An 18,866-nucleotide genomic window follows, 5' to 3' on the forward strand; every position below is an offset into this window, starting at 1 on the left:
GCTTCAAAAAGTACTTCAAGCGAGACCCAAAGTAGCCCATTAGACACCAGCAGGCGTGAGTCATTAGCCTCTGTCATGTATTTCCACTGCATCTCAATAAAGTTAACAGTAGAAGTATGCTCTTGAATATGTACATCAAATGAGGCATCAAGGCAACAAGCAATTAGTTATTTTGTAATAAGTTACAGCTCTTACATGTTATTCCCTTCCCGCTCCTCCATTGCTACCACCCCCTATTGCATTCTTCCTTGAAAAAGAAAAATAATTGTATATTTTTCTTTTCTTGAGGAGCCAGAGAAGTTCAATATGCCGCGGCCACTCTTTTTGTGGTAATATGTTCACCTTGTATTTTTAATTTGCTGTTTCAAGATGAGTTCCTTGGAATGGTAGATTTAAAAAACAATTATCTTCCTGATGTACACATGTTTGGTGATACAAATATGCCAAGATGTCATAACCTAAGCCCCACCTTTTGGTTTCTTTCAGGTGCTCAGCATCTGTAAAAAGCATTTTTTTTCTTTTTGCCAAAACTGTTCAGCACCGACAATTGGGGGCAAAGCCAAAATGTCAGCTAATGCCATTCAAAGATGAGACGGTTTGACTTTACCAATGCTTGTTTTTTGTCAATCAATCAAAAATATGTTTATTTAGACCATTGGCCTTTACACAATCCAGAAATATGTGTCCATTGCACTATAAAATACCTTGTAAAAAATGTTTTAAAGTAAAAGAACAAATAAATAAATAGCAGTCTATTTCATTTGATAAAAATAAGAATCTACCCATTTAAAATGTGCTTTCAAGTGAAATATCTAATATAGTCCCATAAAACACATAAAGCCTCATAGATACTAGAACTCAATGATTACTGTGCTGACTGCTCTCATTAATCTCCCAATTGCACATGCTATGTCTGAAAAGCGCATGTCAGTTATTAGTTCTATAGCACATCTATGTGTCATAATCCAAGATTTCAGAAATATTCGGTGTAAAATTTGTCTCCCCTGTTGTTCGATTTTTAAGCAGTCCAACAAAATATGCAACATATCACATTTAGGGCCCGACTACGATCTAACTAGGAAAGCCCTCCGTACGACTCAGAACTGGAGGGATTCCTTAGCGAATTGTGCACTGCGAGTCCAAGCGACTGAGAAAGATGCACCCGTATGGTAATGGACTCGGTCCGCTCGGACTCCCATTCAACCATATGGGAGCCTGTATATTGAATGCGTACACAGGCTCCCATAGAAAAAGGGGTGGGTGGGGAAAAACGTACACCCTGTGGCGGGCACCCCATTGTGCCCCCCACACTGTGCATGTTTGGAAAGGGGGAACCCATGGGTACCCCCACAGGACAGATTCGGAGGGGCTGGGGTGAAGAGCGGCCCACTACAGGCCCCCAAAGTCTGATTCCTACAGCTGTTTCATCTCGCTGAGACCGAGTTGATACGGCTGTCCGAATCGTGCATCATACTCACTTGTTTAGAAACCGGCTCCATTCCGCGGCACAATTCGGTTGGGAATGAGTAGGACTGACAGGATCGGGTTTTGAAACAATTTGGTCGAGGCAGACTAGATCTTTAAATCCTACTTGGTTGTTCAGAACGGGGGACGATTTGGTCAGAAACATAGGCTCTGAATTGGATTTGCTCGTTCCAGAACCTGTCTGGAGGCCTTCCTAGCAAGATCGTACTCAGGCCCTTCCTGTTCAAACCACAAGTACAATTTCCTCCAGTATGAATCATTTTTGCTTTTACCATATCACTTGTCTTACAGGGGGAAGTCTAATTCTTACCCACAAAACTTCACTTCTGAGCAGCTTTTTTGGTAGGATATCCACATACAAGAAACTCAATTTATTCCGCATCGAGTTTAACATAAAATATTCAGATTTTTTCCCGCTCAAATAAGATAGTTTCGGAGGAGGAGCCTAGCGCGCAACCAAGATGGCCGCGTAGGTGCGAGGCTCCCGAGGACCTCCACGACCTCCTGAATTAATCCTGGCTATATCCTGTCCTTGTTGAGGGGACTGTATCGGTGAACCCGAGCTGAGGCGCCACCCGTTTTTCGTTTTCGAATCGGACCCCGGACACCGGTGGGAGCACCGATTGAAGGTTGCGGCCTTCTCCGCGCTGGCCCCCCGGATTGGAGTAGTGGGGCGATCCGGGGACAAAGCGAACAACAGCGGCGGGCAGGGCTGGGCGACTCGCGTATCCCGCGCTTTCACTTTCGCTTTTGCGCCCTCCTTGCCCTCAAGCGAGGTAGGGTTGCGGAGCGGGGTGCGGTGGTGTGGCCTTGTCCAGGTGCCCGGCTGACCCGCCGGCTGTGAGTCGTCCTGCGGTCCAGTGGTCGCCCTCCCCCACCGGAACCCGTGAACTGGTTTATCGGCCCTTTCGAGGAGATTGGCACGACGGTGGGAGAGCAGGCATGTCCACCAAACAAGATGGCGACCGGGCAAAGGTGAAGACGACCCGCCGTGGCCCGGCGCATCAATCCAACAGTATGGACCGCTACACCCTCCAGAAGGGATCTCCGGAGGTATGGCGCACATCCCCGGCGGGCCCGACGGAGGCGTCTGCTCAGCCGGTGGATCTGACCCTCCGGGACGTCATGGGCGCCATCGCAGAGATGAAGGCCTCGGTGGACCAGCGCTTCGACACCCTAGCGCAAAAGATAGACTCGGTCCTTGTGGATGTGAGCCTTGTGAGGGCTGACTTGTCCAAAACCAACGACCGGGTCGATTCCCTGGCCCACACCACAACGAGCCTCACGACGGACGTGGTGGCCCTCCAAAAGGAGGTGCGCCGGCTTGGCCAGGCGAGCGCCCTGATGGACCGGCGACTGGAGGATTCCGAGGGTCGGGCCCGGAGGAATAACGTTCGCATTGTGGGGGTGCCGGAGGGACGAGAGGCGGAGGCGGCAGATCTTTTTGTGGAAGAATTGATCCTTACCCATCTCCAGCCCCGGGGGCTGAGTAAGCTTTTTGCGGTGGAACGTGCTCACCGGGTCCCTGGGGGCAGACCTAAGGCCGGTGCCCCGCCGCGGCCTCTCATTGCCCGGATTTTTAACTTTCGGGACAGAGACGCTATCCTGCAGACCTCCAGGCAACAGGGACCGGTCAAGCTTGATAACATGGATGTGCATTTCTACCCAGACTTTACTCCGGCGGTCCAAAAACAGAGACTGAGTTTTCTCGGAGTTAAACGTCGCCTACGGGACCTGAACCTTAAGTACTCAATGCTTTTTCCAGCTAAGCTAAGGGTGGAGGTGGATGGTCGCACGCACTTTTTTGACCGACCCGAGGCGGCTGGGGACTGGTTGGACACTCTGCCTGGAGATCGGGGCCGAGGGGGTGGGGGGGGTGCGGTTGGCGGGGAGGGCCCGCCGGATCAGAACTGAGGGGTGAATAATAGGCCTTGCTCTGGACAACATTCCTTTACCATTTACTGATCGTGTATGTTCCCCTCCTATGGAGGTCGTGCGGGGTCTGTTGGGGGCTTCCCTCCTCCTCTGGGGGACTAGTTAGTTTTTCATCTATGGGGCGACAGGCACACTGCACTTTGGGGGGGCTGTCTGGGCTCATGCAGGGGTGCAGGGAGGGGGGAGTTCTGTTGGGATGGGGGGGTGGGGGGGGTGTGTTGTTTGTTTGCACCGCAAGGCAAGCCCTTTACTGTATTGTTGCTCTCGAGATGCTCTGTGGGGGACGACTGATTGCTTCTACGTATGATGGGGGGTAGGGATTTGACTGTGTTGTCATGGAATGTTAACGGCCTGGGGGACAGGATTAAGCGTGGTGTGGTCCTGCAGTACCTGAAACGTATTTCACCAGATGTTATCTTCCTGCAGGAGACACACCTTATAGGTAACTCCTTTCATGCCATGAATCGGCGGGGCTATCGTTTGGTGGCCCACTCGGGCTTCACCTCGGGCTCACGGGGGGTGGGTATCATGATCAAGAACTCGCTCCCGTTGGAGATTGATGAGGTGCGCCATGATGAGAGGGGACGCTACACTGTTCTGGTGGGTAGAATGGAGGGTAGAGTGTTTGTTTTTATATCAGTGTACGTCCCGCCTGGGTTACAATCTACTACATTTGCGGACCTGGGGCGCCTCCTCCTAGACCTTCCGGGTGGCCTGCTGGTGGTTGGGGGGGACTTCAATGCGGTAGTTTCTGGGTCTATGGATCGTCATCCCCCTAGGGACCTCCCCCGGGCACAGGCTTGGCTGTCCGGCCTTTTAGATACATTGGGCCTGGTGGATTGCTGGCGACTAAAGCATCCCGCACAGCGGCAATACACCTTCCACTCGGGTGCCCATGGTAGCCTCTCGCGGCTTGATTACATCCTTGTCCCGGCGGCCTATGCTGGGAGGGTGGGAGAGGTGTGCCATCTGGCGCGGGGTATTTCAGATCACTCCCCATTACTGTTACATTTCGATGTCTTCCCGAGGGGGGAGGGCAGGGTGGCTCCAATCAATGCTTGGTACTTGCGCGACCCCACTATTCGTGCCGACTTGATCAAATCCTTACAGCGATACTTTGATGAGAATGTGGGGTCTGTCCCTTCGGCCATCTCCCTGTGGGAGGCTTTTAAGGTAGTTCTCAGAGGGGAGGCCCTCTCCTTTATCTCCCATGCCCGGAGGCGCGAGCGGGAGGAAGTAACCCGGGTGGAGGCCGAAATTGCGGAACTAGAGGGTGACCTGGGGAGCGGGGTAACGGACGCCAAGTTGCATGTTCTGCACCTCAAGCAGGCGGCCTATAGGGCCCTCGTCACGGAGGCGGCCAGGGGCCTCAGTAGAGAGCAACAGGGGCGATTGTATGATGTGGGTGATAAGGCTGGTAAATTGATTGCGTGGTTGGACAAGAGGGAGAGAGCGAGTCGTGTGGTTCCTTTGATTGAGGGGATGGATGGTGTGCGTGTCACCGAGCCGGAAGCCATTGTCTCCTGCTTCGCGGATTACTTCCGCGAGGTGTACTCCCCGGTTTCTCCCTGCTCGGAGGAAGATTCCCATGCCCTGCTTCGGGACATCGCGCTGCCCTCCCTTACGGTGGAGGACAGGGATTTGCTGGACGCTCCTCCCACCTCGGACGAAATTGCCCTGGCTATTCGCTCGGTCGCATCCGGCAAGGCCATGGGCCCCAATGGTATCCCCATCGAGCTTTACAAGCTGCGACCGGATGTACTGGCGCCCCACCTGCGCGCGATGTTCCTGGCGGCCCACTCGCAGGGTTCCCTCCCGCCGGACCAGCGTCTGGCCACAATCGTGGTGATCCACAAGGAGGGGAGACCCCGTGAGCGATTACATCCTATAGGCCTATCTCGCTCTTGAACGCGGAGCCCAAAATCCTCGCCAAGGTGCTGGCCAACCGGCTGGTCGGCGTGGTGGGCGATTTGGTCCACCAAGACCAATCTGGCTTTATACCCCATCGCAACACGGCTCTTAATCTGCGACGCTTGCACGGGGTGCTCGCGCGTGTCCCGTTTGTGCGGGAGCCGGCCATCTTGGCGTCCTTAGACGCCACCATGGCGTTTGACACGCTTGAATGGCCATACATCTGGGCGATGCTGGCGAAATTTGGATTTGGACCGGGATTCATTAGCTGGGTCAAATTGTTGTATTCGGGCCCATTGGCGCAGGTGGTGGTGAATGGGCGAGTCTCGGCCCCATTCGCGCTGGGGCGGGGCACGCGTCAGGGTTGCCCCTTGTCGCCGCTCCTGTTTGCACTGGCCTTGGAGCCCTTGGTGGAGTGGCTGCGGTGGCACCCCTCTATCCGTGGTCTCCGCTGGACCCCCGAGCATGAGGACCGCGTGTCCCTCTACGCCGATGATATCCTTTTGTATCTCGCCTCCCCGCGTAACTCGCTGATTGTCCTGGTTGATGTTTTGCGCTCCTTCGGTCGTAACTCAGGCCTTGTCATCAACTGGGCGAAATCCTGCGTATATGTGCTTTCCGGGGAGGCTCCGGCCCTACCACGGGACTGCCCGATCCAGATTGCCTCCCAGGGGTTCCGATACCTGGGTATATATATTACTCTAGACCCGGAGGCCCGCTACGAGCGGAACTTGCTACCCCCCCTCCAGCGCTTGAAGGAGGACGTTGCGCGTTGGCGGCGTCTTCCGCTTTCGCCGCTTGGCCGAGCGGCCTTGTTTAAGATGATGTCCTTGCCGCGCTTTCTGTACGCGCTCCAGAACACTATGGACTTGGTTCCGGCGCGCTACTTCCGTGAGGTGGAGAGCCTGCAGCGGCGCCTGTTCTGGGACGGGAGGCCGCGTATTGCTCTGGCTAAATTGACGCTCCCGTGGTACGATGGTGGGGTTGCCCTCCCGGACATTAAACGGTATTACTGGGCCTCCCAGCTAGCTGCAATTAATCATGGCCTTTACGGGCCCGCCCTGAACCCGGCATTTGAAATGGACAAGATGCTCCTGCCCGGTGGCGATTACAATCGAGCGCTCTACTCTGGCGCGCCCGACTCCCGTCTGACGGGACCGACGCGTGTCATGGTGCGTGTCTGGCACGCGGCTAATGCAGCTATGGGGTGGAAGGACCGTTTGACCCGGGCGTCACCGCTATATGCGTCTGAGAGGTTGGGCTCCCTGTGGACATCGAAGGGCTTCGAGAAGTGGGACACGATCGGAATCAGCACAGTGGGAGATCTCTGGACGAGGGGGGGATTCAAAACTTTTGAGACGCTGCAGACGGAGTTTCAGCTGCAAGGCAGTGAGTACTTTCGGTACTTACAAGTCCGCCACGCGCTGGGCTCCGTCTTCCCTGATGTCGCGTCCATTCCGGAGTCTTCCCCCCTGGAGGACAGAGTGCTGGATGGCCATGTCCCAGACAGCACGATCTCCCTTATATATAAAAAACTGATCAACGACAGATCGTGCCTGCTGACTAGTCTCCGCGAGGCCAGGGTTGCCGACGGGCTGGAACTGGACGACGAGGACTGGATTTCCGCGGTGGCCTCTCCGAAGGAGGTGGCCATCCCGGCTCGCCTTCGCTTCGTCCAGCTTAAGATCCTCCACCGGGTTTACGTGACGGGGCCAAGGCTTCTACGTATGGGCTTTGCTGGTGACGGATTGTGTAAGCGTGGCTGTGGTGCCTTGGCAACTTTCATGCATATTCTGTGGGAATGCCCAAAGGTGGAGCGATTCTGGCGTGGTGTGCATGAGGTCCTGCGTGTGGTGACGCGTGTCGCGCTGTTGCCTGAAGCGAGGAGATGCTTGCTGAATGTGTGGGAACCAAATGACTATTCGGTCCCGCAGACGCGGTGGGTGACTCTGGGATACATGATAGCTAAGCGTGACATTGCTCAATTGTGGGGATCCCAGAGGCCCCCGGCGGTGTTGGCCTGGAAAGAACATATGGATTGGTGTATGTTTCGTGAAAAGGTAGTGTATGTGGCGAGGGGTAAGCCTGGGGCGTGGGTGAAAATCTGGGGCCCCTGGAACGCCTATCGCGGGGGTATTTGTGAGCCGCCACTGCTACCGGCTGCCTCACCAGCTCCGTCCCCCTAGCCGACCCCCTCCCTCAGCCGTGGGCATGTGGTTCCCCAGTCCCTGATCTATTCCCATTCCCCTCTTCAGAGTTTGGCTGCTGGTTGGGATCCCCCACTTAAGGAGCACGTGCCGTCACTTTGGATGGCGGGTTGCCTTGCGGGTGTGGTTTTTTGTGTTGTTCTGTTTTGAAAAAAGGAAACCGTATTGTGGGCTTGGAGTTATGTGGCCTGCGCTATTGATATCTCCTGATTTACCAATCTGCACCGCCAAGAGACTCTTACTGTAGGTATGTCATATGCTTCTGCCACTCTAGCGGCCGGCCGGATGGTTGTAGGCCCATACTTGTAACCTTTTTAAAATGCAATAAACGGTTTCAAAAAAAAAAAAAAAAAAAAAAAAAACGTTTCATTTGTGGGACAAGCCTTTGCCTTGTGCTTTTAACTCACTCTTGGAGATTCCAATTTGTAGGTTCTGTGGAAGCAACATTAATTTAATATCTTTACAGATGGCCTCTAATTTGATCCTAGAACTTTTTGCCCATTTTTATTCACTTTACACTATTTCATTCTTGCACCACTAGGAAACTTTCTGTATATACTCCCCACTCAATTTTCCCCAGAATCATATTAGTGCTTTTGCAGCCATTATATTCCATGATACCATGACAGTTTCTAGCTGTATTGCCTGGATTGTGGCAGAGCTTGAGAGTGGCAGTAAATACTTTAAACACTTACCCTCCTCGGAATCCCACCGATTTTTGACACTAATGTATAGCAGCTTGGCTCTGTATTGCAATTTCGGGGGATCATTGCAACATAAGCTTTTAGTACTGGTCTGTATGACATTTCTCTGAAGTCCTTGTGGAATTTCCTCAGGCCACTCAACGAGGCCACAGCCCTGGTCTTCAGTGCTTCTAAGTGTATTTTCCATTTCAAGGACTTCTCAAACCAGACTCCAAGATAATAATATTCATTAACTAATTCAAGTTTCTCTGAGCCTAGGTGCCAAATATTAAGAAGAGTAAAAGGGCTACTACACACCCCTATTTCAATCCTTATTTATTTGAACTTTTTGTTTTGGAGTCCCCTCTGTGTCTATAATGACCTGGGCCCAGTTGCTCCTATGTAGCATCAGCCTTAGAAGATCTTTTGGGATGTCTTGTTTTTCCAATGCCTCCCATAGACGGTTTCTATCTATCAGATCAAAGGTTGCCCGGAAGTCTAAAAACAGCAGACTATGCTCCCCCTCTGCTCAACAGACTTACATGCAATAGACCAGAACGAAAAGTAGTGGTCAATTGTGGAGTGTCATTTCTTAACCCCTTCCCTGTTCTGGTGGCACTATGAAATTCAAATCAGCCCACTCCTTTAACACTCACATTACTTATGAAAATACCTTTTCGACCACATCAAGGAGATTGATCAGCCTATAATTTTTTGGGCTTTTTATATCTCCCTTCTATCAGCCTGACATTTGCCCATCTCCAGTTTTCACTATAATCCCTGTATCCAAAATCTTATCGAATAACCTATACAGTAACTCACCCCACCAGTCCCGGCGAGTTTTTATGATTATTGCAGGCATATTATCGGGTCCAGATGCATGAGTCAGGGTTAATCTTGAGATTAAATTTCTGATGTTACTGGATGAGAATTTGGACCTAATCCACTTTCTCCCAAGGGGTTACTTGTTTCCCCACTCGATCCTCTTTTTAAACATATATTTCCTCCAGATGATCCACCCAAGCTTATTTGTCTACCACACAGATCATCGATCCCAGTGCTTTTCATGATCCTTCTTTTACTAGTTCCACAAAAGATTTATGTTTCTAGTTTCTATTGCCTCCATCATAATTCCCCAACACCTCTCTTTATGTTCTCTTTTCTGGTGTCTGATTAAAGTTTTATACCTTCGCCTTAACTTCATCGGCACATTGACTTTCTGTTTCATATCTTATTTTGAGATTTCTTTCCAGTTTCCTTATCAGCGCCTTTAGAATCCTACATTCCTCAGGAAATAATTTGTTTTTCTTACTTTAGTTATTCGGACTTTTGCTTTTTTTATTCTCTTTCCTTTTGAGACATCTCTCAGGCCCTGTACCACCTGTCCAATTATATTCTCATGCCACTCAGAATGTGCTTCTGGAGCATTCTTTAATGATATATTTTGCTGGAGATTTGACAATGTGGTCAGTCATTTTGGATAATCCATCTGAAGGGGGATCACCTTTTTCCTTGGCATAATTTTTCCTCTAGGCAAATTTAGTTTCAGAGGATGGTGATCACTTCCCTTTTCAGGACCTACTTGTGAAATCCCTTATTTTATCAAAGTTCCAAGCATGCATATACATATAATCAATTGGGTATAATTGCTGACCAACCTTAAAAGTCTGTTGTGCTGGGCAATCCTCGCCTACCTGTCCATTTAAACAAAATAGGCCTTTTGAGCCCAGATATTTTCCTAGAACTATATCCCATTTATATCCTTTAGTTTTAGGGAAATTTGCCACCTTTATATTATATGATTTCAACATTTCTTTGGAACCTCTATCCACTTTATTTGGGTTAAAATAATGGTTTAGATCCCCCATCAACATGGAAATATCTTTCTGGTAACACTCACACAAGCAGTCAACGTCCGCCTTCATCCTTCCCATTTGCAGCCTTTATTCAGACCGCCCCCCTGTATATAGACATTAACTATTATCAACTTTTCTTTCATGGGGTGTGGGTCACGGAGCTCCACTTTGCATGCTACCAGCCATTTGGATCTTACTGATAGAGGTGTCACCTTCCTGGCTATTCTGTTAGACATCAAAGTGGAAAATCCACCTGCAGGGCATCCTTGCTGACTATTTGTTGCAGATTTATGAACTGGCACATATCCTTCTATCACTGGGGTTTCATCGCACAGCCATGTTTCTTGCAGACACACAATTTAATAGGTATTTATTAATCTTTTAAAGGTTTCTGATTTTGATATTTTGCTGAAGCCTTTTATATTCAAAGAAAGAATACCAAGGCTGTGCGTTGACCCAATGTCCTAATCTATTTCACTTAACGACCCCTCTTCATTTGGGCTGGTGCAATATTGTTAATTTATCCATCTACATAGTTTTCATCATCACTCCAACCCTTTGCACTCCTCCGAAAGATACTGTGATTTCCATACCTTTCTTTCATTTCAGGTCCTGTTCCATTGGTCATATTTGTCTTTGCCCTAAGCCCACATGATGACTCAGGAATGCTAATCCATGACTGCCAGCCTTACTAAAGGTAGCTCTAAATCTGGGACTAGCCCTATTCCTTCCTTCTGCAGCTCATTTTCTGCTTTTATTAATGTGGATTTTATTAATTCAGAATACATCAATACTTTGGCGGCCTCCTTTCCATTCTTATTTTGTATAAACCCTATTTGTCGAAGGTCATTTGTCCCGATCTATCTTAGGCTGGCACATTTAGAGAAGGTTAACAATAGTTGTGATCGATTTAAGGGGTATAGCTTTCCGAATATTTTACCCCCTTCATTATATTATGATACTTCAAGGTACAGCCACAAACTTCTTTCCTCCTTTTTTTCCTTCTCTTGGGTTCTTTCTATGTTCTTACTCATTACTTCCATCCCCCATGGTATTGAGCTACTACTAATCGCTCTGCGTTCCATTATATTGTCCTTCCGTTTTACTCTGCTTGGGCCACCATTCTCCTGCTTTCTACTCTCATTCTTTTTAGAACTTAATTGTAGTTTCTTTCCATCTTTTCCATCTTCATCCCTCATCAAATTATTCAGCTTTTTCCGAGTTTTCTAGGAGATCTTTTTTGGATGTGGATTTTCTGATTTCTTAGTTCAACTAACACTGACACTGGCGATATTCTTTTTTCTCAGAAATGTCTCCATCCACTTTGTATTTTTCACCATCGCCCTCGCTCTGTGTATATATTGTCTATAACTAGTTGACTCCCCAGATTTCTTTATGAGCATTGGACACTTAGAGATATATACCAAACTGTTGTGGGCCCAGAAAGGTCCAGGAAGGGTTGAGAGGTCCTCAACCGCTAGTCTAGAAGGGGCAAGTCCTCCCTAATCAATACACACTGAACTTAATGGGTCTCTCTTCGAAAGAACCCTGATCCTTATTTTAGGGTCAGAAGAAAAGGAGGGGCTGGGGGCTCCTAATTGTTTGATGATTATTCTCTCAAGTATGATGTACCGAGAGAGTCAATGTCCAATTTGGAACCGACCCGTGTCTACAGGTGGGAAGGAGGGAATATCCTTTTCTTTAAATAACCCTCACTCACTCTAGTAGTGACATGCTTCCTTGCCATCATTCATCAATGGTCCAACCCTGCCGTAACCTACGTGTTGCTCTGCCCCCTGGACAAGCCAGGAAGCAGAGCAGCAAGTAGGTTAACGCAGGGTTGGACATTTGACGAATGTGTGACTATAAGGCCTCCCACATGTGCTCCCGTGGGAACTGATGCCCTGATTACAAGGGGTAATTCCTCATTTGAATCCTGCGACAAGTATTAGACTTGTTCCTACAAATTACTTAGATGTGCCTTATGCAAATTGCGAAGTGTAAATGCACTCATGTCTCTGGGGGATGTAACCTCTTTACATTCCACCCTGAAGAAAGCCCAGGACTTATTTAGGCCATTAGGAAGGGCTGAAATATGTTGGCGCCTATTCTAGGGTCATAGGACATCACATCCTAATACCCGACAAAGTGTTTTTAGTCTTCACTCCCACTCCACTAATAAAGGATACTTTAGGAGTGGGTGAGGAATTTTATCTTTAAAGCTATGCTCCCATACAACTTTTTCATAAATGCTCCCTGAAAGATGGTTGAGCCAACTCCGACCTTTAGGAGTTGGGGTGAGCCCGATGATGAAGCATGTACTACTAGAGTGAGTCAGGGCTATATGAAGAAAAGGGTATTTCTCCCTTCCCACCCATAGACACAGGTCGGTTACAAATTGGACTTAGACTCTCTCGGTACATCCTACTTGAGAGAATAATCATCAAACAATTTCCAACCCCCCAGCACTCCCTTTTTCTTCTGACCCTGAAGTAAGGATCGGGGTTCTTTCGAAGGGACACCCATTAGATTCAGTGCACTTAGAGATATATATACACTGTGACCCCCTGCTGAATATTCAGCTGGCTCTCCTGGCTCCCTGTTTAAATTTTCACTCCCTACTGGTCTGAGTCTACATGGCATATGCTCCTAAATTTGTTTAATTTCACCCACAATAATCTGCAACTGATCTTTTTGAGATTTCAATATATCATTGCTAATCATACATACTTTCAGTAGTCCTTGCAGTGTGTTTTGTAAAATATTGTAACACTAGAGAGAGTGAGAGAAAAGCAAAGCAGTTGCAATCTCCCAAAGATATAATATCACAGAAGCAACTGCTGGTAACTATATCCCCGATTTTGGTTCAATAGGAATTTGGAGTCAATTGTAGAAACAATGTATTGACCCGAATCGTCCTATATAACAGATGTTGTCATTAGACATAACCATGGGAAGTGTTGGGATAGTCACAGATATTGGAGAAGACGCCTCACTCACTAATAGTGACATGCTTCATCATTGGCGTCTTTCCACACCCAGGTAAGATGGTACTACCTGGGCGGACTCAACCAAAAGATGTGATGGGGGTTCTTATATAAATTTTCTCTGGTTATGCAGGGAACCAGTTCAGTGGTAGATTCTAAAAATACCTCCAGGTATACCCCTGATTCGAAACTTAATTCTTGGGGTACCTGGGGTACCAAATAAAAAGCGTATGCTGTGATGGGGTTATTTTGAAATTCTTGTTTCAAATGTACCCACTTGTTATGCCAACATGTTTCGGCCCACGCACAGAGCCCACAAGGGTCTGGGGCCTTCTTCAGGGCTGTCTTATCTAGTAGTTGGTTTCCCAGACTCAAGTTTGATCATGTACTACATGCAAACTCAGGTAAAAAATTAGGCCTATTGCACTCACCTATAGTTTGTAATCCAGTAGATTTTCTGGAAGGAGAAAATTGTGTCAAAACCATGTTAGAACTATATTTTTGGACTAACACCCATCGTGACATCTATGACTATAATCTGTGTGGCTATATCACTCCACCCGTGATTAGTGCGATATCATCTACTACATTGTGTTTGTTTGTGTCATATTCCACGCATCTGACTTGAGTGTGACTTATTTAAAAACTCTCTTCCCCTAACCAGACGGATCTCAACTCTCAAATTCGATCTCCAAATAACCTTAGAGGCAATATCATTGTTATTTCCTGTGTACCCCGTGATTAATTACAAAAGGGTGGGGGCAAAACCGGGTATAATTAATCGGTGCAAGGTATGTAAACCAGATATCCTCTCCAAACCTACACCTTCTTGTCGAGTGATAAAACTATGTTCGTCAGATATCCAGTCTCACCTACTGATTGGTGCTAGATTGCACCATGCGGGTCACGTGACTTATGGTGCCGTCTTGTAGTCACACACTAGGGTATAAAACATTAAAGTTTCATGAAGGAGTAGAATAGTGGTGATCTTGTAGTTACAAATTCAGAAAATCATGTGCTTTCATAAGTTTTTTGGAATGCTACAAGTTTGCTTGCTGCATCACCCGTAATATAGAAGTTAATACTGAGCCCTTCCATGCATGTGATAGTATTTCTCGTGTTCTCGAATGCAGAAATCTGCATTATTCTCATTAGTAGCAGAAAATCGTTTTTTGGGGGTCTTGAACAAACTCCAAGCAAGTATCCCCCGTTATCCTTTTCAACTAGATCATGGATTAAAGAGTTTATTTATGTACTGGGGGCTGAAACCTTGCATGTTTTGGCAAAGAATATAGTCAGCTCCCAAACGTATATTTCTCTGAGGTGCTTTAGAAGAAGTAATGGGGCAGTTGGGGTCCAGTAGAATTTCCTGGTTTAGGGTGGTCAGAGATCGGTTGAGATGGATTGGTTTTGGCAAACTCTGGTCAACACCAACTGATGTTGCATTGGTCTCCAAACATGTACTGAAAAAAGCTTATTGGCAATATGTGGACCAAAATATTATGAGTATCTCTATGGTGGGCTCACTCACTGCCTCTTTGTTGGAGCTCGACATTGATTACTGCTTTGAATAATTTTTAGATGAGGTGGAGCTCCCCCTATGCCAGAAATCTGTACTTAAAATTCCATCTAGTGAACCTCCCAGTTTGAGCCTTTACCACTGCCTAGAGGTCTGGGAACTCAGGGGTGGATTTACAAGCCCCTTGCGTCACTTTTGCGCTGCTGGTGCGTCATTTTTTATGACGCACCAGCTGCATAAAAAATCCACCTTGTTGCATCATATTTACAAAGTGACGTATCTACGTAGATGTGTCACTTTATAAACCCCTACGCCACATTATACCTGCGTCATGTATACTGTATGCAGGGTGGGCTTTCCGACGCAAGTAAGCCTGGTAGAAGTGATGCAGTGAAATATTTGAGATTTCACTTCGCTACTTATAGGATGCAAATGCACCAATATATAACGCCTGCTTCACAGCAGGCATAAGACTAATGCAGGCACATTTGAAATGGTACTTGCCCATGTGAAATGACCCATTGCTGGAGATGTATCACTTTTGTTACACTCTCTAGCAATGCGTAATTTTTGCGCCTACAGATATGTCAGAAATACTGACGTATCTGTAACTCCTTGCGACACGATGCGTCATACTGTAAATATGATGCATAATTGGTGTCGCAAGGAGGGTGCAATGAAAAGTGACGCATCACTGTTTTTACGCAGCGATGTATCACTTTTTATATATGAGTCCCAAAGAGTCTGAAAAAGAGTCTGACAAAACGGAGTCTCACAAAACGTACCTTACTGCCCTGGGGTGATCAAAGTACTTGAACATGAAATTCTACTTCCTCAGCCTCTCATGGTCCAAGGAAAAAGTGGATTGTGCCACTTTGTCATAATTTGAATCTGAAAAATTACAGCACTGCCCTTAGAATACTCAGAAGGAATACAAGCCAGTCCATTGTCTTTACAGCCTAAAGGCATTTGATGTCTATGTCTTTTGTCTCTCTTTTATATGCTCTGTATTTTTATTTGCTTCATATATTTTGTATTTATGTACTTATCTTGCTCTTTTATGGCCTTTTTCACTGAAATAAAGATATTGACTGACTGACATATTTACAAGAACTTGTAAACCTGGGAATGCGCTAAAATTGTACACCTTCCCAGGGGAGTCGTAACTAGGTGAAATATCTCTATTTCTCCTTATTTCTTCCTCTTTTCTGGGCACACACAGAAAGAGGAATAGGCCTCAATGACTGGTTTTGTGCATGAAAGTGCACCTGCCTGCATTAAAACAATCCCTCATGCAACACAGGAACCCTTATACCATGGTGCAAGGGTGCCTGAATTGGCGCTAGGCTGCCAAAAGAGCACCAACCAAAGGAAAGGACAGGAATGCACTGTATTGCCTTAAATAGGGTGCCCTTTCCCTGTCACGCAGTGCAGAGCTGCAAGGTGACTTGCACCCGGGAGGCCATTCGGTCCTGGTGCTCCGTCTTTCCTTATCTTTTTAACTACTTTTTCAACAGCTAATACTCACTAGTTGTTGTTAGATGAACTAACCATATTACACTTTTTATGATCATACATGAGATGTTGGATGACATCATTCAATATGTCACTGATGGCATCTCAGACAACATTATTGATTACATCACTGATATTACTCATGACAATATACTTGATACTGCTGTCGGTAAACCCTACAAGCACTGTTAAAATGTATGGAAAACTATACAAATGTAAAAAAAGGGGCACTTGTAAGCATGCATTAGATATCACTTGGTAAGTATTTTGTAATTATAACATGCTTTCCATCCTGGCATCATGAAAAAATATTTTGCCCTCGAAGAAAAAAAAATTGTGTTTACACTTGGCATTCTGTATAGGGGTGGGAGGAATTTGCATAGTCGCACTACGCAAAGCTTTGCGAAACGGTAAAAAATCCTCGCGAACACGCAGAAATTCCGCAAACACGCGGAACTGCTTGTTCGCGATGCTTTTTTCCTGTTCGCGATTGCTGTTTGGGGGAAATATCTCGCGAACACGCACTTTGAGAACGCGAACAAGCAAAAAATTCCGCAAAGTCGCGGAACGCAGAATTTTGGGTAATCTCAAATCCCTGTGTCTGAAGACCACTGCTACATTTTATACCATTAATATCCAACATCAATATCTACAAATACAAAATTTTAATAGTGGCAGAATGCACAAGAAAAGGTGTTGTTTTACTCCCGATATGATACCTTCACCTTTTCTCATTAAAGTGAATCAGTGATATTTTCAAGATGTTACATTACCCGTTCCATTTTTATAAGGAAGCTGTCAATATAGTCCCTAGGAAATGAGGGGTCTAGAGTCGCTTCATTGATTTTTATTCTTTTTTCCACAAACACTTCAAGCTCTTCAAGGCATTGGAATATTCTGTTGTGACGGCCCGGTAAATAATCCATGATTGTAGAGAACATGCTGTACAACTGGAAAGAGAGAAATGGATATGATATTGCAGTCTCTGTTATATGACAAGTTTTATCTCTGTAGCTGCATGCAAAACAGACTCCAACTTGCATGCATATGCAAACATGCAACAGTTAACACCCAATAATTGTATACATTCCTAAATTTCAGATCTGGCCAAGAGACTGCTTTAGCTTGCAGCCACTAAATAAGTGAGTAGGAGGTTCTGATGTGTTGATAGAGGTTCTTCCATGTCTTGGGTGCGATGTAGGAGAATGAGCGACCTCCAATATCTTTTGGGGGATGCGGGGAGTGTGTACTCAACCTTTGCCCTCAACCACTGGTGCATTATCAACAAAGCCCTCACACACAAATGATACTGTAGCAAACAAATCCAGAGGCGCTTTTTCAAATTTTAGAAGCTTCAGAGGTTCATCTTTTGGTCGTGGCAGAACTGTATTTTAGGTGCGGTTCAAAGTCCCATGTTTCAAGTTTTAAAAATTGTCCAGCTGCAGCACAAGAGTGCTGGAAATGTAAGAAAATTGGTCACTTTGGCAATGTTTGTAGAGGAGGAAAACGTCATCCCATTAGACTGGTTCAAGACTCCGATGTTGACACTGTTGTTGTAGAAAACAAACTTGAAGAATTAATGTTAGCAGTAGATTGCATTGACATTAATAATGTACATTCTGAGAACACAATTTCAGATCCTTTTGTCCAGATTTTCATTGATAGTATCAACATTCCGCTACTTATAGATTCTGGGGCAAGAATTACTATCATTTCTATTGACAAGTATAAACAAAGCTGGTCACACAAAGTGTTATTGCCCCCTGATGTTATCACTACTGCATTTGATGGCAGCAGGATTGATTTAGCAGGATACGTCTGTGGCAACATCACCTTTGAAACTAAAACTATTCATGGCAAGATTTATGTAGCATACAAGGGTATTAATGTCCTAGGATGCTAGGATGGTGGCATCAAGCAGAATTTGGGATGATCATTAAACCTGGTCATAAACATCCTGTTTCTCTTACCGATTCAGTTATCTGACCATTCAACTTGGAAAGAGAAATTTAAAAATGTATTTTCTGACAAAATTGGCTTGATTAAAATTTTTTGCCACATCATCAAGATTAAAGAAGGTGCGCAACCAGTCAAGCATAGACTACGCAATGTCCCTCACAGTATTAGATGTGAACTGTCTGCAATGTTAAACAACATGCAGAAGGATGGCATTATAGAGAAAGTAGATGCCACTCTATGGCTTTCTCTGATCGTTTTGGCCAAAAAGAAAAATGGCGAACTTCGTCTGTGCATTGACTTGCACTCCATCAACAACGCATTTTGGGTAGAAAACTTTCCATTACCCCGCATTGAGGACCTAATCACTGTGTCGCCAATCCAAATAGTTTTCCAAACTGGATTTACGAGCTGTGTACCATCAGGTGGAACTGGATGTGTCTTCTAGGCATTTCACAGCTTTCGTTACACCTGATGGTACCTTCCAGTTTCGTAGGATGCCATTTGGCTTGGCGTCAGCTGCTTCTGTGTTTCAGAAAGTCATGAGTAATCTATTTAAAGATATCTCTTATGTAGTTGTGTTTCAAGATGACATTTTGGTGCACACTGTTTCAAAAGAAGAACACAACGTTGTGCTTGAAAAAGTACTCACAGTTTTGAAAAACAATCATGTTACTGTCAGAGAAGATAAATGCATTTTTCTAGTAAATGAGATTGAATACATAGGACATGTCCTTTCCAAAGATGGTGTTAAACCTAAACCCAGTATTGTGGATGGCACCGTCAATGCACCTCACCCAACTGACAAAGAT

The 18,866-nt window shown here is 46.3% G+C and overlaps 1 protein-coding gene across 2 annotated transcripts in view; it reads right to left on the reverse strand.

The window, feature by feature from the left end:
* Positions 1 to 18,866, reverse strand: part of LOC146798087 (cytochrome P450 2G1-like) — a 299,091-nt gene that overhangs the window by 92,844 nt on the left and 187,381 nt on the right. For both annotated transcript variants that reach the window (XM_085625307.1, XM_085625306.1), the window contains exon 5: positions 16,872 to 17,048. In XM_085625307.1, the coding sequence (XP_085481433.1) occupies positions 16,872 to 17,048 (177 nt within the window). The remainder of the gene's footprint in view (positions 1 to 16,871; positions 17,049 to 18,866) is intronic.

This window comes from Triturus cristatus, chromosome 9, assembly GCF_964204655.1.
Source record: "Triturus cristatus chromosome 9, aTriCri1.1, whole genome shotgun sequence".
NCBI classification, from domain to species: Eukaryota; Metazoa; Chordata; class Amphibia; order Caudata; family Salamandridae; genus Triturus; species Triturus cristatus.